This window comes from Ornithorhynchus anatinus, chromosome 8 (assembly GCF_004115215.2).
Source record: "Ornithorhynchus anatinus isolate Pmale09 chromosome 8, mOrnAna1.pri.v4, whole genome shotgun sequence".
NCBI classification, from domain to species: Eukaryota; Metazoa; Chordata; class Mammalia; order Monotremata; family Ornithorhynchidae; genus Ornithorhynchus; species Ornithorhynchus anatinus.
In genome coordinates, this window is record NC_041735.1 from 1648329 (window position 1) to 1675058 (window position 26730).

The following is a 26730-nucleotide window of genomic DNA, read 5'->3' on the forward strand; positions in this document are numbered from 1 at the left end:
ATCAGAGGTGGTGGGTTCTAATCCCGACTCCACCACTTGTTAGCTGTGTAACTTCAGGCAAGTCACTTCACTTCTCCATGCCTTAGTTACCCCATCTGTAAAATGGGGATCAAGACTGTGAGCCCTACATGGGACAACCTAATTACCATTTATCTACCCCAGCGCTTAAAACAGTGCTTGACACAAAGTAAGCGCTTAAAAGATACCATCATTATCCTCTACCCCTGTCCCTCCACAGCACTTGTGTATATCCAAGAAGGCTGCCCTGGCTTCTGAACCTTCCAAAGGGATGGGTTCAACAGTGAAAGAGAAAGGAAAATGGCAGGGGAGAGAGGGTGGGAGCTGGGGGAAGCTGCAATTGCTTATATTTATTTTGTCAATCATATTTATTGAGCGCTTACTATATGCAGAGCACTGTGCTAAGACCCTGGGAAAGTACGATATAACAGACAATTCCGTGCCCACAACAAGCTTACAGTCAAGTCTAATATATTTATATTAATGTCTGTTTCCCCCTCTAGACTGTAAGCTCACTGTGGGCAGGGAATATGGCTACCAAATCTGTTATATTGTACTCTCCCAAGCACTTAGTTCAGTGCTGTGCACACAGTAAGTGCTCCATAAATACCACTGATTGTTCGTGAAGATGTGTGTCCTCATATGTGGCTGTGGGGGTGTGTTTCAGGGAGGCCTGCACATCCTCAGGGAGTCTGCCTGACATCTGCAAGTGCAGGTCAAAGGGAACCTGAGAGTGATTGGCTAAGCGGGGTTTGAGATGGAAGTTGCGGACTGGTGTCTCCAGGTTGAGACTATCATCAGAGGGGCATAGAGAGGGTTAGGGAGGGGATTCGTGGAAGGGCTCCCCATTGCTCCTGATGGAGGGAAGGGGCCGTGAGATCTGAGCAGAGTCCGAGATCAGCCCACCCTTCCCAGTCCCAGCTCCCACCTATGGATTCTCTTTTCTCCCACCTCCCTCCCTCCCTCTTTCCCCACGCCAGCCATTCTAGAGGGTAGTGACCACTGCAGAGCCATGGAGTCTAATTGAATTTTATTTCATCCTCTTTTTCCTCCTGTTCCTCCCTTTCCTCCTTCTCTTGGTCCCTTTTGTCCTTCTTCCTTTTCTTTTCCTCCTCCCCTTCACCATTATTGTGGAGACAAAGATGGCTGATCTAGAGAGGTTAACTCTTACTCCATCCCACCCCATAACTGGACATGGGTTGTCTCCTCACCAAACTGTCAACAGGAGTTCCAGGGAGCAGGGTGAGGGGTGAGACTGGGACAGGGAACTCCTAAAGCAGGGCAGGGCACCTGAAGACCTGGATCTAGCCCAGCATCTCCCCTCCTCTGATGATTGAGAATCAGCATGGCCTAGTGGAAAAAGCACAGGCCTGGGAGTCGGAGGACCTAGGTTCTAATTCCGGCTCTGCCAACTGCTTGCCAAATGGCTTTGGGCAAGTCATTCAGCTTCCCTGAGCCTCAGTTTCCTCAACTGTAAAATGGGGATTCAATACCTGCTCTCCCTCCTGCTTCAGACTGTGAGCCCCATGCAGGACAGGACTGTTTCCAACCTAATTGACTTGTACTTACCCTAGTGCATAGAACAGTGTTTGGCACTTAGTAAGTGCTTAAAAAGTCTTGTCTTAAGCTGTCGAGTCACTTTCCGACCCAGAGACTCCGCTTAACGAATACTATAATAAAACCAAACAAGGATTGACCTTGAGTCCATTCCCCACTGCAGGCCCAGGGCAATGTCCAGCAGAGGAGTTCCTGGGAAGGGGATGTAAGGTCCATGGCCTCCTCCCTTCCTCAAGGGTGTGGGAGAGGCAGTGGGAGCAGCCAGGGTGGGTGGGAAGCTCAGAAATTCTTGTAATGGTGCACGAAGTGGGTTTGGTCCTGCCGATTGATGAGGCAACAGGCCTTCTCCACGTTCTTGGTCATGCCGGGGGGGCCACAGCTGAACACCCCGATCTTCCGCACCTGGAGAGAGTGTGTGAATATGTGTGTGAAGGAGGTTCCCAGACCTCCCCCATGCCAGAGAAACCCCGCTGCCCAGATGGTGGTGATAAGGAGGTGGGCAGGTCACTGGGTCAGGGCCTGAGCTGAGGGAGGGGGCTCGGGCTGGAGGATGAGGATGAGAATCATGGAAGCTCCAGGCTGGAAGGGGACCTGAGCGGAACAGGGAGCCCGAGCCCAACTCGCCCCCCTTCCTTTAGGGACCAGGGAGGGGGCATTGAACTCTGACCTGAGGATGAACTTCTTGCAGGGAGCTGAAGAAGCGGTCAAAAGGCGGGCGGCCAAAGTGGGTGACAGAGCGCAGGCCCGTGAACAGGCTCCTGTTCAGCACCTTCTGGAAATGACGCTCACAGATGTACTGAGGAGAGGAGGCAGAAGTCAGGCCCGGGCACGGGGCCGGGGGCAGATGGGGACCAGGCTGGGAATGGGCCTAGGGGGTTAGGGTGGGGGTCAGAGGCGGGGACCAAGCTGAGCGTAGTCTCAGGGACAGAACGGGGGTCAGACATGGGGACAAGGCCAGGAACCAAAGACGCAGGGACAGAGGTGGGAGGTGACAGATGAAGGAACACAGCAGTGGGGTCGAAGCTGTTGGTCAGGTGGAGAGACAGAGCTTTGCAGGGGCGGGACGGGACGGACTGGGACAGAGAAGAGAAAAGACACAAGGATGGGGCTGCAGGGGTGAGGGGGGTGGTCTGAACTGCTCAGACTCAGTGTCTCCCCAGCCCAGCCTCACCAGCATGGTGGTCCTGAGGTCGAACTTCTCGGCCAACTGGGTGATGTAGATGTGGACGGACACCAGCTCCTCCCGGTCGTTCTCCTCCACCTCGCGGATGATGTCAGCCAGCCACTCGAACTGCTTCTGCGTCCGCGTCACCCAGATGAAATAGATCTGGAAGCAACGGCTCCCGCTCAGGCCCATCTTGGGACTCCTACCCTAGGCCGAGTTCCCCTCTCTACTCACCAGTTCCCCCTTCCCGGCTCCCAGAAGAACAGAACTGACAGGACCCAACAAGAGGACTGCCCCTCCCCTCACACCTCCAAATTTTCTCCCCCTTTCTGAGATGCTCTAAGTCCAGGGTCATCAGCTCTGATTGATCAGTCGATACCCTGGCCGGGGAGGGGGCACCTCTCTGTGCCCCTCATGAGTGGGGGGGAGTGGGTGATGTTGGGGTGGGGAGCGAGGGGTCTCACCTTCTTACAGAGCATTTGGTTTCTGACTGATGACTTGAAGACCAGGTCTTTGAGGATGGAGGCAAAGGGGGTGACTCCAATGCCCCCACCAACCAGCACCGACACCTCAAACTTATGCCACTCCTGATGACCCTCTCCGAACGGCCCGTCCAGGTAGAGCTGAGGGAGAAGGACCCAATCTGGTAACCGCCCCAGCTTCTCCCCACCCAGAGAGGAGGTGGGAGACACGGAGGGGGAGGGGCCCCATTAGGCCCCGGGCTGTTGGCTGCACTGAGCCCATCTAGGGTCTTTTCTCCCCCCACTCCCATCCAGCCCTAGCTGTGGGGTACCTTGGGGTATTTGGCACTGTCGACCCCCAGGGGCAGAGTGTAGATCTCCCGCAGGCGGGTGGTCCAGGGCCCCGCAGCACGGATGTGCAGGCTGAGCGTGTCCTCGTGGGGGGCGGAGGTCAGCGTGAAGGGGTGGTACTCCGTGGTGCCTAGGTCCAGGCAGGCAATCCGCACCCACTGCCCAGACTTGTACTCGAAGTCCTGGGGGCGCTGGAACTGCAGATGGGTCACACCTGGGGGTGGGCGAGAGGTACAGGGTAACAAGGAGGAGGAGACAGGGGGCAGGGGAGGCCTTGGTACTATGTGCCGGCTTAGCTCAGGGTAGGGACCCCCCCATACACACACTCTTCTTCTTCAATTGTACTTGTTAATCACTTACTACGAGCCAAGCGCTGAACTAAGAGCTGTGGTAGATACAAGAGAATGAGGTTGGACACAGTCCCTGTCCCATAAGGACCTCACAGACGAAATAGGGGGAGTAGGATTTAATCCCCATTTTACAGAGGAGGAAATTGAGGCCCAGAGAAGTGAAGTAACTTGCCCAGGGCTGCACAGCAGGTAAGGGGGGAGCTGGGATTAGAATCTAGGTCCTTCTGACTCCCAGGCCCAAGCTCTGTCCACTAGGCCATGCCACTTCTCCCCCTTCCCCATTGAATCCTGCCTCTGCATCCCCTGAACTTCGGGAGCCCGGGCTCCCTCCCAGAGTCAGGCGGGCTGGTGACTCTTCCAATCCCGTGTCCCAGGCAGACCAAGCTACGGAGAAGCAGCATGGCTCAATGGAAAGAGCATGGGCTTGGGAGTCAGGTCATGGCTTCTAATCCCGGCTCCACCACTTGTCAGCTGTGTGACTTTGGGCAAGTCACTTAACTTCTCTGTGCCTCAGTTCCCTCATCTGTAAAACGGGTATTAAGACTGTGAGCCCCACATGGGACAACCTGATTACCTTGTATCCTCTCCAGTGCTTAGAACAGTGTTTGGCACATAGTAAGCACTTAACAAATACCAATATCATTATTATTACTGCTTTAGAAGGTCATCTTATCTGGCCCATGCCTCAAGGCAAAGGGGGCCCTTGGCCTGCTCATGTGTTCTGAATTCTCCAGAGAAGGCCAATCCAGCCTTCTCCTGCCTTCTGCTCCAGGATTTCACAATTTATGACTAAAATGTCCTTCAAGATGTCCAATCCAAATCTGTCCTTCTACACCGAGCCCAGTTCCTGCTGGGTAGAAACTTCGGGGGGGCAACCCTGCCAATTCCAGTCATTCAACCCAGGGAAGGAGGCCCGGGGACCCTGCCACCAGGGAGATTATCGTGGCTAACAGGGTCCAGGCAGGGGGAAGAGGGTAGTTTGGCAGGGACCTGATTTTTCCCCTGAGACCAGAAGCTCTTTGAGGGCTGGGATTATAGTCTCCCGAGCGATAGGTACAGAGCCCTGCTCCCAGAAAGCGTTCAATAAATAGCATTGGTGGATTCCTCTCCTCTCTTGCACAGTGCTCCTGCAACAGCCACGGCTCCCTCTCCTCTACCTGCCAGTGCCCGGTGCCCCGTCAGAGCCCGTACCTGAGGGCAGCAGCTCGGCCTTCACCACGCCGATCTCCACCTTCTTCCGGCTCAGGCTCACCAACTTGTCCCCACTGTAGATAAGCGCAGGGACCAGGAAATAGATGTAGAAACGCGGCTGCTGGATCAGGGCGTAGCTGCCGTGGATGATGAGCTGGAAGACATAGTGCAGCCCAGAGTAACCCACTGCTGAACCCTGCCCCGGTCCAGACCCAGCCACCCTCCAGGCTGGGACACGGGGGGCTCCAAGGGATAGTGCAGAATCCTCAGAGGGGACTCAGCTCAGGGGGAACTTAGAGCTGGGGAGTACTGGATCCCCAGGAACTAATTTCCTGCAGGGACTGGAGCCCAAAGACATCCCCCTAGCTCCCTCGCCTCACTTGGTCCCAGCCGCCACACACTGCCACCCTACTGCCCCTCATGCCACTCACCAGGACGTAAAGCAAGATGTAGAGGTGGTGGGTCAGCCAGAAGCCCCGGAAGCTGCGGCGACGGAAGTGGCGGGAGGCGAAGACGTACATGATGGCGAGGACAACGAGCAGGAGCACCCCGGTCATACCTGGGCCAGAGGGGCCAGGGGAGACGAGTCCTGAGCCAGGCTCCCGCACCCTGGAGCTCGACCTAGCCTCCCCTGCATCCTTCCCCACACCGGTCTTGATGCTGAGGGCCGGGGACACCCTGATGGGAAGCTGGCTAAGAGCTCTTCTGGTCCCGCTCTCCCGTCTCCCTGATCCCATACCCAGCTCGCTCGCCTCTTCCCTCTCATACAATCCCCACAACACTCGCTAGCCTCAACTCCCTTCCCCAGCCCTGCTTCCCTTCCCCATATCCCAGACTGGCCTACCCCCGCCTCCTCCCTGCAGGGAGCTGAGGGGAAGGGAGCAGAGTGGTGAGGGGAGGGACCTAGGGGTTAACTTAGGGGTATGGATCAGAGAGCGGGGGGCAGAGAGTGGGGGGAAGGGAACAGAGGGATGAGGGGTAGGGAGCAGAGAGCTAAGCTGCAGGGAGCAGAGATATGACTTGGGGGGCGCAGAGGGATGGAAGGGGTGGCAGTTCAGGACTAGAGAGGGGCTTGGTCAGAGACTGTGGGGGTTGAGGTGAAGATGGGAGAAGATCTTGGGCAGGGAAGGATGAATGGCAACTGGAGGGACTGAAGCTGTAGAAGCTGTCTGGGTATGGCTGAGCCCCCCTCCCACAGAGCCAGACCACTGGGGGGCCCTGGGAGAGCCATTCAGAGCTGAAATTGGTTGGAGCGGCGAGTCCTAGCCGTGGCCCCTCCAGAATCACGCTATGATTCCGGGAAAGGAAGAAACAGTACTACCAGGCCAGGACCATCAGGCCAGTGGCCTCCCCAGCCCCCGGCCTGGCCCCTTACCTGGGACGGTTTGGAAGAACCACCAATAGAACTTCTGGGGCAGCTGGGACCTGGAGAAGTAATCATAGCAACTGAGCCCTCGGCTCACACAGGAGAAACGGGCTGCCGCTGAACCCCACTCCAGGGGAGAGGGGCTGGGACACGTCTGAGGACAGAGAGCACGGGCCCAGGAGTCAGGAGGGTTTAATCTCAGCTTTGCCATTAACCTGCTGAGTGACCTTGAGCAGGGATGTCTGGGCCTCCATTTCCTCATCTGTAAAATGGGGGTGAAATAACTGTTTTGTGGAACAAGGACTGTGTCCTGTCAGGTTATCTAGTATCTATTCCAGGCGTTTTTAGCACAGAGTAAGTACTTAAATATAATAATTATTACTAGGGACTAGGAACTGGCTTTTACCCAGGGCTTCTGCCACCCCAAGTCCTTGCCCTGGGGGCAGAAAGGGGCACTGCCTAACACAGCTCCTCCCTCCCATCTCCCTCTCCAGACTGACCCGTCGTTGAAGAAGACGTTGGGGAAGACACAGGACAGCAGACTGAGTGGGCTGACGGAGAAGATGTACACATTGACCACGTGGCCAGCACTGTGTAGGACTGTGGGGACAAAGAGAGGCGGTCAGCATCAGAGAGAGATGATGGAGACCGGGGTCAGGGACAGAGAGGTGGCAGAGCTCCTTGCCTGAAGCAGCAAGGGTTTAGGAGTGAGTCTTGACCCCATCTCCGGGTACAGACAGCCTGGGTCAAAGCATCCCTCATCTCTTCACTCCCTCCCTCAGGGGCTGATGGCACCAGCCACCTGCCACCTCCCCAAGAAGAGAGGGAAGGGAAAGGAAGAGGAAAGGAGGGAAGGGGAAGGCAGAGTCGTACTGGCCAGCACGACGGCCGCCATGGCGATCCAGCGGTGGAAGTCAACGGCGGCGTCGAAGGGCACGTAGAGGTTCAAGAAGGTCTCGCGCAGGAAGGTGATGAGGTTGCGGCACATGGTGAGCAGGATGTAGGAGAACATGAAGGACACGCTGGCCGCTGTGCCCCGCGACAGGATGATGCCCACGAACGTTGTCTTGGCGATACCCGAGGGTGGCGAGGCAAATGCATAGTCTGGGCATGGGGGGACAAGAAGAGGGAGGTGGAGGGGTCAAAACACAGAAGGAGTTGGGGAAGGGTAGGAACAGGGATGGGAAGGGGAGAGGGCTGGATGGCAATGGGAGGTAAACTCAGGGGCTTCTCTGGGATCAAAGCCAGCCCTCTTCAGCCTCTCCTCTCCCTACTTTCCAGGGAGGGTGACCCAGCATGCCCTCTCGACCCAGTCCCTCACACCCTCCCTGACTCAGCCTGTCCATCCCCCACAATAATAATAATAATAGTAATAATAATTTTGGTGTTTGTTAAGTGCTTATTATGTGCCAGTCACCCTACTAAATGCCGGGATGAATACAAGCAAATCGGGTTGGACACAATCCCCATCCCACATTGGACTCAAAGTTTTAATCCCCATTTTATAGATGGTAACTGAGACACAGGGAAGTGAAGTGACTTTCCCAAGGCCACACAGCAGACAAGTGGTGGAGCCGGGATTAGATCCCATGAGCTACTGACTCCCAGGCCTATGCTCTATCCACTACTCCAAGCTGCTTCTACGCCAGTCCAGTTCCCCACACTACTCCTGGCCCAATCTGCCCCACCGCTCCTGGCCCAGCCCATCCCACCGGTCCCGGCCTAGTCCACCCCTCCAGGGCCTCACAGTAAGCTCGCTCAACAAACAGGCCACAGCAGATGGAGGAGAAGATGGCCACACAGACGATGTGGCGCCTGTAGTTCTCCACGAAGCGCTTGAACTGCTGGAGTCGCTGGTGTAGGCGGCCACGTTGCAGCTTCTCCCGCCATGCCTCAGTGTACAGCCGTGGAGGTGGAAGCCTGGATCGCAGGTGAGAAGGGAGGATATCGGGAGGGTGGTCCCAGCCTCTTCCCCCATTCCTCTACCCAGTGAGCCTCCCATGGCTGACCCCACCCCATTACTTCCCAACTCACCAAGCCACTCTGGACCTGGTAGCTGGACCGGCACCTTCCCCAATCTTTCTCCCGTCCCCTACTGCCCCAGAAGCTACCGTGCCCAGGGGAAGGAGGTGAGGTCAAGGACTCACTTTTTGCCAAACCTCTTCCTGAGCTCAGGTCCACCAGCCTCCAGGATGTTGGCAGGCAGGGAGTCCGCCTCAGCGGGGGCAGCGCTGTTGATAAGGCAGATAATTTAATCCCCATCCTGGCTCCTCGCTGAGGGCTAGGGGAGGAAGAAGGGGCAGAACCCCTAGGAGCTGCACTGTGCCAGCCCACACAGGCCTTGAACAAGGCAGGGAGAAATCAGGCAGCGGGTGGGTCATGGGGGAAATAGAGGTGGAAGTGGCCCCAAGACCAGGCCCTGTCCATCTCCAGCTTGGAGGGGTTGGGAGGGTGATCCCAACCCAGGGACCCTGGAGAGGTGAGGGCATGTTTGGCTGCTGTCTTGGGAACAAGTTGACTGTTTCCCCTTACTTGTAGGGGATCGAGGGGGGCCCAGGACCCTGAAGGAAAGACCCTCCCCTGCCCTTTCCTCTGCCCTCGGCCTGGGGCCCAGCAGACACTCACCCTGCAAGCCTTCTGTGGGTGAGGAAGGAGATGCGGTTGTTAATGTTCTGCCTGAAGATGTCAGGGTCACCTGGGGAGGGAATGGGTGGAGACACCCATGAGAAGGAGAGAGGATATGGCCCCAACCCCCAACCTCCCAGCCCCCCAACCCCTCACCATAGGCCACCAGCCCCCAACCCCCTGACACCTTTGATGCAGAGCTTGGTGAAGCGGAGCTCGCTGTCATGGTCACGCAGCATGAAGTGGAAATCCTCCCAGGTCAGCTCTGTCCGGTCCTGGAAGCCAGACTCCCGGAACATGGACTCCACCACCTCTGTCAGCTGATCCTTGGACAGGCAGTTATTGGAGATCTCGATGAAGGACCTGACCGGGGCGAGAGGTCAGAGTGGTCACGGGGGGGGGGGGGCAAGTGGTTGGAGGGCAAAGCAAGGGTACAGGACAACCCTGGGGGCAGGTGAACACGGGGGCAATCTAGTCTGGCTCTGTGGGGTGGCCTGTGGGGGTGAGGATAGGCAAGGTGAGCAGTCTGGGTAGTGGAGGGAGGCAGGGGACAGATGAGGGGCAATCGGGGGCTCCAACCTCAGCATCCGGATGAACTCATCCTTGGAGATGAGCCCGTTCCCATCAAAATCATACATCCGGAACATGAGCCGGGACTTCTCCTCCGGGGAGCCTGGATCGGGGTTGGGGGAAGGGGTCATCAGGAGAAGAGAGGTGTGCCTCCACCCTTGGAGCCACTCAAGTTTCTCCCCCACTGAGACAGGATTGGTGAGTCCCGCCCCATGCCTCCCACCTCTCACCTTTCATGAAGACCGCAAGGATGTCCAAGAACTCGCGGAAGGAGATGTAGCCGTTGCCGTCCTTGTCGGCCAGAGAGAACATGGACTCCACAAACATGGCCTGGGGCTTGAGGCCCAGAGACTCGGCGAACTCGGCCCGGCTCAGCTCACAGGCCAGCGCATCCCTCACCCTCTGCGACGAGTCCTGGGGCAGGGCCCCTGCGTCTGCCTGGTCAATGTCCAACACCTGGGGCCAAGGGAGAAGGCCCGGTCAGATGCTGGGGCAGGCTATCTGGGAGCAGGGGTCAGGTGGGGAAGGAGACAGAGAATGGGAAAGGTAGGAGTGGGAGGAGGAGGCACCTCAGCCGGGCTCTAGGGCAGGCGCTGCGGAGCAGCCCTGACTGGACCCTGCCAGTGGGCCCCTAACCTGAGCAAACAGGTGCCTGAAGAAGGTCTCCAGGAGGATGCTGCGCTGCTGCTTGGAGACAGCGTTCTGCAGCAGCTCCTGCTCCCGCAGCTCCTGCAGCTGGAGGTGCAGGCCCCAGCGCTCGCAGTAGCCTTGCACGTGCTGGAGGCAGACGCCCCGGTCCATCTCCGAGTTAAACATCAGCACCTGCAGGTAGGGTGGAGCAAGTCTTGAGTGAGTGTGAGGGCCGACTACCCTCCCAAGAATGAGCCGTGGAGCTCCGGGGGGCTGGGGACCAACCGTTGTGGTGCCCACATGTTCCTCCCCCCCTCACCCAATGGCTGCGCCTTTCAGGGTAGGGGAAGGCTCAGGATAGGGCAAAGGGGAGGGTTCAGCTCCTGGAATCCAGGATGGGGACAACAAGGGAGGGGCAAGGCCGACTGCCCGTACCAGATCGTACTCCTTTGGGATCTTGAGCAGCAGGGTCCGGCGTCCCCGGTTGTTGGACAGGATGAGGTTGAGCTGCTGGGGTAGCCGGAGCTGGACGGACCGGAGCACAGCCAGCCGCTCATCCAGCACGCGCAGGCAGAGCTCCGGGAGGAGCTGCAGGTACACGGGGTAGGTCCCCAGGCCTGGGCCGGGCCACTCCAGGGCTGTGAAAGTGGGAAGGGGAGGTGTGGGGGCTGAGGGTGGCCCCACAAACACTGCCCCCCCACTGTGGATTCTCTTCTGGGGCAACCTCAAGCTGCTCCACTCAATGACCCCCAACACCATCTCACCCCTTCCCATCCCCTGGCCTGCCCTGTCCTCACCATCACCTGACTTTGCCCCCAGCGGCACCACCAGCTGCCCCCTCCCTCACCTGACACCGCATCTGAGGACAGCTCCTTCTTCACGCTCAGCTTCCTCTCCTCCTGCAGTTTCCGGAACTCCCGGCTCCGGAAACGGGCCACTACCCAGGCGACGAGCAAGCTCACTGGTGGCAAGCAGAATGATGAGCAGAAGGAAGTCAGCTCCCTCTCTCCTCACCTCCGCCCGCTGCACCTTCAAAGATGTCCTGAGAGCTCAGAGTAGCCCCAGGGTCCAGGGAGGGGACCGGCTGGAGAAGGGGCAAGTTTGGCAGTTGGCATAGAACTGCCAGCCGAGCTCCCGGGCAGGGGGGAGTGGGAAGCAGGGAGGGGAGGGCGCACCTAGTGGGAGACAGCAGAGGGCCACGATGGTGACTCCAAAACCAGGGCCGCTGCCCTCGAAATAGTTGAGCACGGTGAGGGGCGTGCACGGAGACTGGGTCATGTTGGTGAGCTGCTGGGGCTGTGGGCAAGGGTCACCTGTGGGGGAGGGAGAGAAAGGGATATGGGGTCAGAACCAGAGGCTTGACCAGAGGCCCTGACCAGGGATAAGCCACCTCGGCCCCTGGAGGATGCCTGGGGCCAATCCCTGTGCTAAGGACAATTCTTGGTGCCCATTCCTGCAACCCTAAACTGCCCAGTGGGATAGCCATGAGGGAGGTTGTGGCGAGTCGGCCCCAGTTGGGTTCTCCGGGTCCTCTGGCTGTGCAACAACTGGACCAAGAGGAGCCTTTGAAAGGGAGGAGAGAGATTAGGGCTAGGGTTGGCCCAAACCCCAACCTTGTGCCCTCTTGAGAGCCTGCCAGGGCTCCTGCACATCCTGAGCTTGCTGAACTCAAGTTGCCAGGAAGGTTAAAGGGCCTAGCTTCCCTGCCTCCCCATCCCCTCACATGGTCACTCACCCTCGTGCCAGAAGAAGACGTTGTGTTGCAGGGCTCCGGGGTCCACGCCGGTGACTGCCACCAGGACGTCACGAAGGGTTGTTTTCCTGATATCGGTGATCTCTGCCTCGGAGAACAGCCTGGGGGGGCAGGAGGCTCTGAGCCCGGCTCCTCCAGAGGCTGGAGGCCAGAGCCCGGGCATTGGGCAGAGCAGGGATGGGGCCGTGGCTAAGAGAGGGGCAGAGTACTGGGGACATTCGGCAGAAGGCAGGAGGTTCAGGGCTGGGCCAGGGTCAGGGGTCACCGAGCCAGGACTCACCTGTTCCTCACGTTCTCAAACCAGTAGCGGTCTCCGTCCCGCAGCCGCACAAACTGGTCGAGGACTATGGCACTGAAGAGGGGCCCGGGGTCACCCTGGCTCTCCAGCAGGCCTCCGGGCAGCAGCTCCAGCTGGGACAGGTCGTGGCCGTACAGGGCAAGTGTGGCATTCAAGACCTGGGCCCGGGGGTTGGGTTAGAGAGGAGGAGGGGTGGGGGGGCTTGCACCCACTGCCCTCCATGACCCGTGGGCCAGTCAACCCCTGCACCCAGACTCCCCGACTCCACCTGGTGGAATGAGGGACCCTTTTGTACCCTCCCACCCAGTTCAGGGGTGTGGAGGGGAGAGAGAAGTTGGGAGGCCTGACCTCGGGGTCTACGCTGGAGTTGAAGTCTTTCCAGGAGGTGAGAGTCTTCAACCCCATGGCTTCCAGGGCCTGATTGTAGCTGGGCAGCCCCAGATCACGGCCCCGCTGGATGCTGCTGGCTACGTAGTCTGTGCGGGAGAACTTCTCAGGGCCTGGCCAGTAATCTAGGGGCATGAACGGGAAGTTCAGTCTGGATGGGGCCGGGGTTACGGTTCCCCTGGGGTCTAATTGGCCGGTCTTGATCTCCTCCCCAGGCCAGCCCCACTCTTCCTGCAGATCTGCCGTCTGGTATTCAACTCCTCCTCTGATCCATGCGACACTCTGCTTTCTCCACCTTGCCCAAATGTGACCCTCCCATCCTTCAAGCCACTGTCTCCCCCTCTAGAGAGTCAACTTGTTGTGGACAGGGAATATGTCTATTATATAGCTATACTGTCATATTGTCCCAAGCTCTTAGTACAGTTCTCTGCACACAGTAGGTGCTCAATAACTATGACTGACTGATTGACTCCTGCAGGAAGCCCTCCCTGATTAACTTCCCTTCCCACAGGCCTGGAGTGGCTCAGTCTTGCAGCTCTCGGGCCTATGGGCCAGAGCAGGAACTTTGAGGGCATTGCTGTGGACTGCTGTCTTGCTCAAGAGCTAATTGTGTGTTCAAGTCCCTTTCAGCCTCACAGATTGAAAGCTCCCAGAGTCCAGGGCCTTGAATTTCCTCTGTGTGCTTGCCCTCGGAGCCAGTCCTGAGCCTGCACAGAGAAGTGCTCAGACCCCCTGCGCCTGGCTGGGAAAGCAAGGGCAGGAAAGGAAGAGTTCAGAGGACATATAGGGAAGTCAAGGCGTGGGAGCCGTGCCCCCACCCCTCCCCAACGCAGGGACCACCACTCACCTCTCAGATCCTCGACCACGACGTTGTCCTCGCGCTCGGCGATCTGGGAGGACATGCCCAGCAGCAGCGCGTCCACGGCCTTGGCACTGGGCAGGTTGGGGTTCTGTGTGGGACAGTGGCCTCAGGAGTCTGGAGCCCCACGCCCCAGAATCCCCTGCATCCCCATGGCCCCATTTCCTTGTCAGAGGGAGTGCAGTCTGCCAGGGCCTGCAGACCCATCGGGCAACCCCAGCCCCAGGTCTGCTGAGTGAAGCCTCAAAGTCCACCACGTCCACCAATCCGATCGCCCGCACCCTCCTCCAGCCAGTATCCCTGTCCCGGACCTGTCGGCTCCAGAAGCTGTTGCAGAGGCGCAGGGCCGGAGAGATGCTCCCGTCCTGGTTGGTCACTTCCTGGAAATGGCAGCTGGCGTCTCTGAAATGGTGGGAGAGGGCACTGTACAGATTCACGAGCTTCTGCCCCAGCCCCTCACCCAAGCCCCACCCAGACTGGGGGCGGCCTCCCTGCCCATGGCACTTCCCTGGTCTGCTTTCTTTGGGTCCTGGCCAGAAAAGGCAGCTCTCCTCGTTCTGCCCCTACCTCATGTAGACGCCCGAGGGCACCATGGTGGAGAACTGAGCCGCAGCCACCAGGAACTCAGGGGAGATACTGGGGTCCAGAAACGGCCGGTATCCTGGAGGTGGAAGGGGGTCACCCCAAGCCTCCAGACGCCAGCACCCCCACCCACTGGCTCTCCAAGCCCCACTCCCACCTCTCAGTTCCCTGACTTTCCTCTCCCCCTCCCTTGCCCCCACCCCCAGCTTTTCATGAGTCCTCATTCCTCCTCACCTCCGTATGGGGGTGGGCTTTTCTGCAGCAAGCTGGGCAGCCATTCATACAAAACGATGTTCTGCGGTGAGGAAGAGGGAAGGGAGGGGCTATGAGGGTTCGGGTCACAAGGTTTGGTTGGGGGCTCAGGGTTACTGGAGGTGGTAGGGAACCCTGCCCCTAGGGCTCTTGTCCCTATAATGGACCTTCTGGAGTAACCCTGTTCATGTAGCTGTGGAACTGGAGGGTTGGGGTCCACAGGATGGCCATGTTTGTGGAGAGGGGACCACCCCTGGGATGAGTACATGTTTGGGATTCCTGTCCTGTGGGGTCATTCTCTCAGGGTGGGAGATTATATCTGGGGGTCTCTGTACAGTGAGGGTAATCTCTGGGCCTGGGAGGGCTGTGACCAGGAATCCCTGTCTCGTGGGGGCCACTTATTTGGGCTGTGTCCAGGGGTCTGTGTGTTCAGGGCAGGGCTGACCTGGTAGGTGGCGATGACCCTCTTGCGGGCATGCTGGAACAGGACCTCGTCCCCCCACTGCGGGTGGTCACGTGCCAGCTGCTTCGCCCACCAGTTGTGGTAGCGGAACCAGAGGAGGCCGAGCGCCTGCAGGAACAGGGCCTCGTTCCCTCGCTTGGCCCCGAAAGCTGCCGGGAAAGAGGTAACAGCTGACCCCGACCCAGCCCCGACCTGAACACTCCCTGACCACCGCGGTGACTTTTCCCACCGCATGGCTGACCTTTAGCCCCAATGGTCCATCATGACTCCCCTCCTTGCCCCTCCTGCCCCACACCCCCGCACCATAGATGCCCCGTGGCCCGCGCTGGCCCGTGGAGGGGTCGGGGGCTGTCCACATGAGGAGGGGTCCTTGCGTGTCCCTGGGGAAGTCCGGGTCCGGCCCCGCCGCCAGCTGCCCCCCAGAGAAGCTCCTCAGGGCGTCGCTCCAGGAGTGCGAGGAGCCATAGATAGAGCTGCCGTCCAGCCAGCCGGTCACTTCGTTCACCTGACCGGGGTGGGCCGGAGTCATCACCCGATTGGCGCCCGGGCCTCCCCCAGCCCCAGGAGCCCCTGCCCTCAGCTCCACCCGGAGTTTGCCAGGGGATGCGATAGGGTGTGGAATGGGGGCGGTAGGGGTTGGGGGAAGACCCGGGGAAGCCCGGCCCCAGCCCCAACCTGGTCGCGGGGGTTGCTGGGACTCTGGCCGGTGTCCGGGTCCCACTGGCTCCGCTGGAAGGGCAACACCACGTCCCCGCTGCCGTCGGGGTCAAACACGGGATCCCCGGCCGGGATGGGGATGTTGAGGAATTCGGCGGGGCAGCCGGGCTGCTCCACGCTCACCACCTCCGACAGCACGTGGTAACCTGGGGTCGGGGGTCAGCCGGGGGTCAGCCAGGGGCAGTGAGGAGGGGGCGGGTCAGCCCGGGGTCACGACGTAGAAACCCTCCACCCCCAACCCCGTGACTGCATTGCTTTGCTCCCGGTTTGCTCGCTTCCTTGGCAACTGGGGAGGATCCAGGGAGCGCTGGGGCGCGGGGCACCTCGAGGGCTCTGACATGCCGGGTGGTACCGCCCGGGGGCCGAGTGCCCGGCCTCGACGCCGCCCCGCGCTCCCCGGGAAGACGGGTCCTGCCGCCCCTGGCCTCCCGCACCCCTGTCTCCTCCCGCATTCATTCATTCAATCGTATTTATTGAGCGCTTACAATGTGCAGAGCACTGTACTAAGCGCTTGGGAAGTACAATTCGGCAACAAATAGAGACAATCCCTTCCTAACAACGGGCTCAGAGTCTAGAAAGGGGAGACAGACAACAAAAGAAGGCAAGTAGACGGGCATCACTACCATCCCCAAAATAAATAGAACCATAGATAAATGCACACAGCATTAATAAAATAAATAGAGCAATAAATATGTACAAACTGTGGGGCGGGGAAGGGGGTAGAGCAGAGGGAGGGAGTAAGGTCAATGGGAAAGGGAGGGCTCAGTCTGGGAAGGCCTCCTGGAGTAGGTGAGCTCTCAGTACAGACACACATACACCCTCGACTCTCGAACCCCCAGCCCCGGTGCTCACCAAAGAAGACCCCCAGCACGGTGCGGTTGCGGAGCGAGGGCTGGCCGGAGGGGCCCCGAGTGACCGTGAGGCTGAGGTTGCGGGGGTTGGGCAGGAGCGGCTCCCCCAGGGCCTGGTAGACGCCATCCGCGTAGTTGGCGGGGACCAGGCGCTGCAGCCTGGAGCCTGCGGGGACGGGGAGGGTCACCGACGGGCCGGGCACGTCCACCCGCCCTCCAGGACCCTCGGAGACCCCCGCCCCGCGGCCCCAGCGCCCCTTACCCGCAATTCCCCGCTCGTGGTGCCGCAGGTTGTTGAACCAGCCGTCGTAGCGCTGCACCTCCCAGCTCGGAGCTGGGGCCTGGTCGCCTGAGGACACCACTCCGGTCAGGGCAGGGGGGCCCCGCCGGACCTGCCCGACACCCCTTAATCCCCCGCGAAGTTGGAAGGGCTCAGCCCCGGCTCTCCCCCAACGAGCCTGCATCCCACCGGGCCGCCTCAACCTCCCCCCACACACCTGCCTCAACAGGCAGGGAGACCCAGATGGAGATCTCAAGGGGATGGACAGCTCCGTGTCCTCCCATCCTCTCATCCCCCCGGCTTCCCATCCTCCCATCCTCCCGGCCTCCCATCCTCCCATCCTCCCGGCCTCCCATCCTCCCATCCTCCCATCCTCCCGGCCTCCCGGCCTCCTTCCCCAAAGTCTTGTTTCCCGCGGGAAAGGGGCGCCCCCATCCGACTCTCCCTACTCACTCGCCAGGCCCCGGCTCAGGCTCAGCAGTCCCACTGCCAACGCCAGCATCAGCGTCCCTGGTCCCCCGCCGAACATCCTTAACAATCATAATAATCATTAATTGTGGCATTTGTTAAACGCTGATTATGTGCCAGGCACTGTACTAAGCGCTGGGGGAGATACAGCAAATCCGGTTGGACACAGTTCCTGTCCCACGTGGGATTCACAGTCTTAATCGTGAGAAGTAGCGTGGCTCAGTGGAAAGAGCCCGGGCTCGGTCAGCTGTGTGACCTTGGGCAAGTCACTTAACTTCTCTATGCCTCGGTTACCTCATCTGTAAAATGGGGATGAAGACTGTGACAATCTGATTTCCTTGTATTCCCCTCCCAGCGCTTAGAAGAGTGCTTTACACATAGCAAGCTTAACAAATACCATCACGGGCACGGCTTTAGCAAATACCATCATCATCATCGTCACTGGGGTAGATACAAGGTAATCAGGTTGTCCCACTCGGGGCTCACAGGCTTAATCCCCATTTTACAGATGAGGTAATTGAGGAAGAGAGAAATTAAGAAATTGGCTTGCCCAAGGTCACGCAACAGATAAGTGGCAAAACCGGGATTAGAACCCCCGTCCTCTAACTCCCAACTCTAACTCCGTGCTCTTTCCACTAAACCGCATTGCTTCTGATAATAATTATTATGGTATTTGTTAGGCACTTACTATGTGCCAAGCACTGTTCTAAACGCTGGGGTAGATACAAGGTAATCAGGTTGTCCCATGTGGGCCTCAGAGATGAGGTAAATGAGGAACAGAGAAGTAAAGTGCCTTGCCCACGGTCATGTAGCAGACAAGGGGCGGAGATGGGATTAGAACCCACCTCCTCTGACTCCCAAACCCGGGCTGTTTCCACTAAGCCACGCTGCTTTCTCTCATTCATTCATTCAATTCAACCGGATTTATTGAGCGCTTACTGTGCGCAGAGAGCACTGTACTAAGCGCTCGGAAGAGTACAATAGAACAATAAACCGACACATTCCTTGCCCACGAAGCTCCCCGTTTGAGTCCCTTCCTGTCATCTCGAATTTCGATCTCTCCTGTCTCTGGGTCTCTAAATGCCCATTTCCTTCTCCCGTGACTGACCTCCCTTGCCTCCGGCCTCTCTCTATCCCGGGCTCGGTCCTGGGCCGGTGTCCGCTGCCTCCAGAGTCCAGTCCAAGTGGTGACTACCTGCCGGGCGGCACCTGCTAGCTACCCCTGGGGTGGGGTCGGTGTTAGCATACAGGTCCCTCCTCCCTTAGCTGCTGCTCAGCGAGGCCCCTCCCCCTCTTTATTCCCTCTTGGAGACCCCGGGACAGGCCCAAGGCGCGCTATAAAAGGAAACAAGTGGCGTTAGCCGGAGACTTAGAGACCCGACACAGCCAACGGAGCCGGTGAGAGAGAAAGCCCAGCGAGAACCCAGGAGGAGGGTCGCACGCCTGGGGTCTTTGTGCCCAAGGACCACCCCTCTCTACCACCCCTCTCTGCTCCAGCCCGGGCTGAGGAGGGGTTGGGTCCCGGGAGGCCAGAAAGGGAGGGGGCACCAGGAGCAGGGCCCAGCCCTCAGGCTCCCACTCAAGTCTCTGGTCACTCCACAGATCTCCCCGGTGCCTCGATCTTCAGCGGTGCCTCGACCTCCCTCAGTGCCTCGACCTCCCCGGTGCCTCGGGCTGGATCCAGCATGACCCTGTGGAATGGAGTCCTGCCCTTCTACCCGCAACCTCGCCATCCGGCCGGTGTCCCCGTACCGCTGCTCGTGGTCATCATCGTGTTTCTGGCCCTGGCCGCCAGCTTCCTGTTCATCCTTCCAGGCGTCCGCGGCCGGGCGGTAAGGAACCCACCCCCCCGGGGTCGAAGGGACCCAAGGGGATGAGGGTAAAGGGGGCAGTGGCCGAGTCCCTTCTTCCAAGCCCCGGGACCAGCTCCCTCGCTCCCTCCAGGAGAAACTGAGGCCCAGAGCTGGGCGGTGGGGTGCATTTGTGCCGGTCCTGGGGCAAGGCAAGTCATCCCATCCCTGACGATCTCCCTTCAACGCGCGCGTGTGTATGTGTATGTGTGTGTACGTGGGCAAGTCACTTCCCTTCTCCGTGCCTCAGTTACCTCACCTGTTAAATGGAGACTGAGACTGCGAGCCCCACAAGGGACAAGGACTGTGTCCAACTCGATTTGCTGGTACCCTCCCCAGCGCCTAGTACGGTGCCTGGCACATCGTAAGCGTTTAACACATACCATCATTATTGTTACGTGTGTGTGTGTGTCCGGGCACCCCGGAGTCGAGGGCTGTGTCCAGCCCGATTTGCCCGGTCCATCCCGGCGCTTAGTATTTGTCTGTTGTGTGACCCTGGGGAAGTCACTTCGCTTCTCTAAACCTCAGTTCCCTCCTCTGTAACATGGGGATTGAGACTGCGAAGCCCAGGTGGGGCATCGACTGTGTCCAACCCGATTTGCTTGTATCCACCCCAGCGCTTAGTAGAGTGCCTGGCACATAATAATAATAATGTAGGTATTCGTTAAGCGCTTACTACGTGCCAAGCACTGTTCTAAGCCCTGGGGTAGATACAAGATCATCAGCTTGTCCCACATGGGGCTCACAGTTTTAATCCCCATTTTACAGATGAGGTCACTGAGGCACAGAGAAGTGAAGTGACATGCCCAAAGTCACACAGGTGACACAGTGGAAGGGCTGGGAGTAGACCCCAAGACGTCTGACTCCGAAGCCGGAGCTCTTTCCACTAAGCCGCGCTCATGGTAAGCGCTTAACGAGTGCCTGGCACATAGTGAGCGCTTAATAATAATAATAATAATAATAATGTTGGTATTTGTTAAGCGCTTACTATGTGCCGAGCACTGTTCTAAGCGCTGGGGTAGACACAGGGGAATCAGGATGTCCCACGTGGGGCTCATACTCTTAATCCCCATTTTACAGATGAGAAGTTAAGTGACTTGCCCACAGTCACCCAGCTGACAAGTGGCAGAGCTGGGATTCGAACTCATGACCTCTGACTCCAAAGCCCGGGCTCTTTCCACCGAGCCACGCTGCTCCTCTAACAAATACAAATACCTTAACAAATACCACAGTTGAGTTGCCTTCCCCGCCCGCCTCTTGACGGCCGAGACCTCACGGACCAGTGGCTTGAGAAGAGGAGGGGATGGGGATGGGGGAAGGGTCCCGCTGACCAGGCCGCATCGAGCCGTGACCGAGGGCCGGGGGGGGGACGGACGAGGTCCGGACGGGCCGCGGGGCCTAAGGGAGCGAAGGCACCGCATTTCCCTCCTGAGCCTCCTCCCCGTCCCGCTCTTTCCCGCAGCGCTGGTTCTGGCTGGTGCGGATCCTCCTCAGCCTCTTCATCGGCGCCGAGATCGTAGGTGAGTCCACGCGTTGTGAGCGCTCCAGAGAGACGGCGGGAAGGCGTGGGAGATTTCGTGAGAGTGGTGAGGGCCTCTGAGGGTGAGCGGGTGTGAGCAAGGATGGGGGAAGTTCCGTGGAAAGAACACGGGCCTGGGAGTCAGACGACCTGGGTTCGAATCCCGCCTCCGCCGCTTGCCTGCTGGGAGGCCTTGGACGGGTCACTTAACTTGTCTGTGCCTCAGTTTCCTCATCGGTAAAATAACGTTGGTATTTGTTGAGCGCTTACTATGTGCCAAGCGCTATTCTAAGCGCTGGGATGGGTACCAGGTAATCAGGTTGTCCTACGAGGGGCTCACAGTCTTCATCCCCATTTTAACTTCTCGGTGCCTCAGTCCCCTCATCTGTAAAATGGACATCCCCGAGAAGTTAAAATGGGGATTTAATACCCGTTCTCCCTCCTACTTTGACCGTGAGCCGTATGTGGGGCCGGGACTGATCCAACGTGACTTATTAATTGTGATATTTGTTAAGGCACTGTACTAAGCGCTGGAGAGGATACTAGCAAATCACACTGGACACAGTATCTACCTCAGCGCTTAGAACAATACTTGACCCAGAGTAAGCGCAAAACAAATGCCACCATTATCGACTGTGTGAGGATGAGAATCTAGCGGGGGGGATGAAGGGATCTGTGGGTATTTGAAGGACCGGCCTGTTCTGTTCTTGCCATATATCCCGTGCCCTACCTGTCCCCCCCAGCGGTGAATTTCAGTGGGGAGTGGGCCGTGGGCCGGGTCAGCGCCAACACCACGTACAAAGCGTTCAGCGCGGCGCGGGTGAGCGTGGACATCGGGCTGCAGGTCGGGCTGAGCGGCATCAACATCACCCTGAAAGGTGAGAGGGGGGCCTGGGGACAGTGGGATGGGGAGGGGCTCGACGAGTTTGGGGGTGGGCTCGGGGTGACCATTCGTTCATTCATTCAACCGTATTTACTGAGCACTTACTGTACTAAGCGCTTGGGAGAGTACACTGTTCCCAAGAAACAGACACATTCCCTGCCCACAACGAGCCTACAGTCTAGAGGGCGAGACAGACATTAATAGAAATAAATAAATTACAGATCTGGACATAAATGCTCTGGGCTGGGAGGGGAAGGTGAATAAAGAGAGTGATTCAGGGAGACGCAGAAGGGAGTGGGAGGAGAGGAAAGAGGGCTTTGGTCTGGGAAGACCTCTTGGAGGGGATGTGACTTCAGTAAGACTTTAAGGTGTGTGGGAGGGGGCGGTTAATTATCTCTATCTGTTGCCGAATTGTACATTCCAAGCGCTTAGTACAGTGCTCTGCACATAGTAAGCATTCAATAAATACTATTGGCGTTCCAGGCCAGAGGGAGGATGTGGGAGAGGGGTCAGCGGCGAAATAGACGAGATGGAGGGACAGTGAGAAGGTTGGCATTAAAGAAGCAACGTGTGTTGACTGTTGTAGTAGGAGAATAGCGAGCTGAAGTAAGATGGGGGCAAAGTGATTGAGTACTTGTAGAGAAGCAGCGTGGCTCAGTGGAAAGAGCCCGGACTTAGGAGTCAGAGGTCAGGGGTTCAAATCCCAGCTCAGCTGCTTGTCAGCTGTGTGACTTTGGGCAAGTCACTTCACTTCTCTGGGTCTCACTTCCCTCATCTGTAAAATGGGGATGAAGACTGTGAGCCCTATGTGGGACCACCTGATCACCTTGTATCCTCTCTAGCGCTTAGAACAGTGCTTTGCATGTAGTAAGTGCTTAACAAATGCAATGTCATTATTATTATTATTGTTACTTTAAAGCCAATGGTGAGAACTTTTTGCTTGATGCGGAGGTGGATGGGCAACCACTGAAGTTCCTTGAGGAATGAGGAAACCTGTCCTGAATGTTTTTGTGGGCAAATGATCCAGGCAGCAGAGTAAAGAATGGACGGGAGTGAGGAGAGACAGGAGGCTGGGAGGTCAGCAAGGAGGCTGATAGAGTAATCAAGGCGGGAGAGGATAAGTGATCGTCTTAACGCGGCAATAGTTTGGATGGAGAGGAAAGGGTGGATTTTAGCGATGTTGTGAAGGTGGAACCAAAACAAACTGACAAATACACACAAATCAATGGTTTATTGGTCAAACAAGCCGACCCTGTTAGTTGCTTTTTGCGAGGCCCATTTGCTGGGTCTCCCGATGCTGCTCTGCCCCTTGCCGACAGGTTTGGTCGTTACAAGGGAGCATCACCTGCCGCCAATCTTGATCTTTCTTCCCTGGCCCCTGATGAGTAAGATGGGAACAGGCTGTGTTGGCTGAGCTCCTCAACACACAGACACACACTGTGAAACACACCGCATCTAGCCTCCACACCCCCTCACTCGGCCTCCCCGGCCCTCCTGCAGGGACTCCCGTGCACCAGCTGAACGAGACCATCGACTACAACGAGCGGTTCGACTGGAGGTTGGGGGAGAACTACGAGGAGGCCTACGAGGCCGGACTGGAGAAGGGGCTGCCCGACCCGGTGCTCTACCTGGCCGAGAAGTTCTCCCCGCCCAGCCCCTGCGGCCTGCACCAACAGTACCGCCTGGCCGGACACTACGCTTCGGCCACCCTCTGGTGAGACCCAGTGGTGAGGGGGTCTCCAGGCAGGTGGCCACAGCTCCACCTCCCCGTCCATCTCCCTGTCCACCTCTCCTAGCGAGAGGGGAGTGGGTCCTGACACCCGGCCCCCCTTTTCGGCCTTCCCCCCCCAGGGTGGCGTTCTGCTTCTGGCTCCTGTCCAACGTGCTCCTGTCCTTGCCGGCCCCGCACTACGGTGGCTTCACGTTGTTGGCGGCCGGCGCCTTCCTGATCTTCACGATTCTCTCCTTCGTCTCGGCCTCGGCCACCTGCCCGCTCCGCCTCGGCCCCGCCACCCTCACCACCAGCTACGGGGTCGCTTTCTGGATCACGCTGGCCACTGGTAAGGGCGGGGGACTAAAAAAAAAAAATGGTATTTGTTAAGCGCTTACTATGTGCAAGGAACCGTACTAAGCGCTGGGGTGGATACAAGGCGATCGAAGAAGCAGCATGGCATAATGGATAAAGCATGGGCCTGAGAGTCAGAAAGTCATGGGTTCTAATCCTCACTGCACCGCTTGTCTGCTGTATGGCCTTGGGCAAGTCACTTCACCTCTCTGTGCTTCAATTATCTCCTCTATAAAGTGGGGATTGAGACTGTGTGCCCCGGGACTTGGTCCAGCCTGAAGATTTGCTCGTATCTATCCCAGCGCTTAGTACCGTGCCTTGCACATAGGAAGCGCTTAACAGGTACCATAATTATTATTAATAGTATAATCAGGTTGGACACAGCCCCTGTCCCACATGGGGCTCACAGTCTCGATCCCCATTTTACAGATGAGCTGAGGCACAGGGAAGTTAACTGACTTCTCCAAAGACCCACAGCAGACTAGTGGTAGGATGTGAAGTGGAATCCAGCTCCTTCTGATTTCCAGGCCCATGCTCTATTTGTTTAGCGCTTACTATGTGCCAAGCACTGTTCTAAGTGCCGGGGTAGATAGAAGGTAAGCAGGTTGTCCCACGGAGGGCTCACAGTCTTCATTCCCATTTTACCGATGAGGGAACTGAGGCCCAGAGAATAATAATAATAGTGATGGTATTTGTTAAGCACTTACTATGTGCCAAGCCCTATTCTAAGTGCTGGGGGATACAAGGTGATCAGGCTGTCCCACGTGGGGTTCAAAGTCTACATCCCCATTTTACAGATGAGGTAGCTGAGGCCCAGAGAAGTGAAGTGACATCTCCAAAGACCCACAGCAGATTAGTGGTAGAATGTGAAGTGGAATCCAGCTCCTTCTGACTTCCAGGCCTGTGCTTTATAATAATAATAATGTTGGTGTTTGTTTAAGCGCTTACTATGTGCCAAGCACTGTTCTAAGCGCTGGGGGATACAAGGTGGTGAGGCTGTCCCACGTGGGGCTCACAGTCTTCATCCCCATTTTACAGATGAGGTAGCTGAGGCCCAGAGAAGTGAAGTGGCTTGCCCAAAGTCACACAGCTGACAAGTGGTAGAATGAGAAGTGGAACCCAGCTCCTTCTGACTTAAGAGACGCAGTGTGTCTCCGTGGAAAGAGCCCGGGCTGGGGAGTCAGAGGTCATGGGTTCGAATGCCAACTCCGCCACTTGTCAGCTGGGTGACCGTGGGAAAGTCACTTCACTTCTCTGGGCCTCATCTGAAAAATGGGGATTAAAGACTGTGAGCCTCCCGTGGGACAGCCTGATGACCCTGTAAATCTCCCCCAGCGCTTAGCACATTGCTCTGCACAGAGTAAGCGCTTAAGAGATTCATTCAATAGTATTTATTGAGCACTTACTCTGCAGAGCACTGTACCAAGCGCTTGGAATGTACAAATTGGTAACAGAGACAGTGTCTGCCCTTTCATAATAATAATAATAATGTTGGTATTTGTTAAGCGCTTACTATGTGTCGAGCACTGTTCTAAGCACTGGGGTAGACACAGGGGAATCAGGATGTCCCACGTGGGGCCTCACAGTCTTAATCCCCATTTTACAGATGAGGTAACTGAGGCACAGAGAAGTTAAGTGACTTGCCCACAGTCACACAGCTGACAAGTGGCAGAGCTGGGATTCAAACTCATGACCTCCGACTCCAAAGCCCGTTCTCTTTCCACTGTGCCACACTGCTTCTCTAGTCTAATCGGGGGGAGACGGCCAGATAGGAACAATAGCAATAAATAGAATCAAGAGATGCCAACATGATTATTATTATTCCAAGCCCGTGCCTCTCCCCTAGGCCACGCTGCTTCTGGAGGGGGGGTCCCGCCCGGTGTCGCTGACCCTCTCTCCACCGCCCCCTCCCCCAGGGCTCCTGTGCTTTGTGCTGGGCGGGGCCGTGCTGGGCCTCCACCGGGCGAGACCTGGCGGCCTGCGCGCTTTCCTGGACCTGAGCGGCGAGGACCAAAGGGGAGAGGCCGAGGGGCCGCCGCCCCGGGCTTACAGCAACCCGCTTTTCGTGCCCGACGACCACCAGGCCGGCGACCCCAGCCACCCCGACGCACTGCTCCACGTGCGCCTCTAGAGGGCGCTCCAAGCCGGGAACCCCAGCAGCGGGGCGCCCCCTGGCGGCCGGACTGCGCAGCCGCAGCCTCTCCCGGGGACCCGCCCCCCCTCCCATCTTCCTTCCTTCATTCAATCCGATTTATTGAGCGCTGACTAATAATAATAACGATGACCGTATTTGTTAAGCGCTTACTACGTGCCAAGCACTGCTCTGCTGAGCGCTGGGGGGAGGCAAGGGGATCAGGTGGTCCCACGTGGGGCTCACAGTCGTCATCCCCGTTTTACAGATGAGGGAACTGAGGTACTGAGAAGTTAATTGTAATACTGATGATGGTATTTAAGCGCTTACTATGTGTCAAGCACTGTTCTAAGCGCTGGGGGGGTGGGGATACAAGGTGATCAGGTTGTCCCACGTGGGGCTCACAGTCGTCATCCCCGTTTTACAGATGAGGGAGCTGAGGTACAGAGAAGGTAATCGTAATAATGATGATGGTATTTGTTAAGCGCTTACTATGTGCCAAGCACTTTTCATTCATTTAATAGTATTTATTGAGCGCTTACTATGTGCAGAGCACGGTACTAAACGCTTGGAATGTACAATCCGGCAACAGATAGAGACAATCCCTACCCACTGATGGGCTTACAGTCTAAGCGCTGGGGGGATGCAAGGTAATCAGGTTGTCCCACGTGGGACTCACAGTCCTCAATCCCGTTTTACAGATGAGGGAACTGAGGTACAGATAGGTTAATCACAATAATGATGATGGTATTTGTTAAGGGCTTACTATGTGTCAAGCATTGTTCTGAGCTCTGGGGTGGGGGCGTACAAGGTGATGAGTTTTTCCCACATGGGGCTCACAGTCTTCATCCCCGTTTTGCAGATGAGGGAACTGAGACCCAGAGAAGTGAAGTGACTTGCCCAAAGTCACACAGCTGACAAGCGGGGGAGTCGGGATTAGAACCCATGACCTCTGACTCCCCAGCCCGAACTCTTTCCACTGAGCCACGCTGCTTTGCTTATTGTGCGCAGAGCACTGGACTAAACACTTAGAAAGTAGTAATAATAATTGTGGTATTAAGCGCTTACTATGTTTCAAGCACTGTTCT

General features: G+C 57.5%; 2 protein-coding genes across 2 annotated transcripts; one reads left to right on the forward strand and one right to left on the reverse strand.

Moving 5' to 3' along the window:
* Positions 1-1662: 1662 nt before the first annotated feature.
* Positions 1663-17255, reverse strand: DUOX2 (dual oxidase 2). Its single transcript, XM_039912872.1, has 32 exons — positions 17180-17255; positions 16709-16795; positions 16448-16612; positions 15554-15741; positions 15182-15383; positions 14861-15027; positions 14398-14458; positions 14149-14242; positions 13893-13983; positions 13570-13672; positions 12684-12847; positions 12318-12493; positions 12020-12138; positions 11460-11597; positions 11132-11245; positions 10720-10922; positions 10291-10476; positions 9885-10110; positions 9664-9757; positions 9272-9447; positions 9085-9154; positions 8207-8379; positions 7333-7563; positions 6960-7059; positions 6469-6518; positions 5525-5652; positions 5094-5247; positions 3534-3766; positions 3205-3363; positions 2747-2902; positions 2243-2371; positions 1663-1977 (listed from the first exon to the last, which is right to left on the reverse strand). The coding sequence occupies exons 1-32, from the start codon at positions 17253-17255 to the stop codon at positions 1855-1857; spliced, it is 4536 nt and encodes a 1511-aa protein (XP_039768806.1). The 3' UTR covers positions 1663-1854.
* A 1453-nt stretch (positions 17256-18708) lies between these two features.
* On the forward strand, positions 18709-25663 carry DUOXA2 (dual oxidase maturation factor 2). Its single transcript, XM_001518603.3, has 6 exons — positions 18709-19026; positions 20507-20564; positions 21307-21441; positions 22947-23160; positions 23298-23506; positions 25428-25663. The coding sequence occupies exons 1-6, from the start codon at positions 18880-18882 to the stop codon at positions 25640-25642; spliced, it is 978 nt and encodes a 325-aa protein (XP_001518653.2). The 5' UTR covers positions 18709-18879; the 3' UTR covers positions 25643-25663.
* Positions 25664-26730: the final 1067 nt, after the last annotated feature.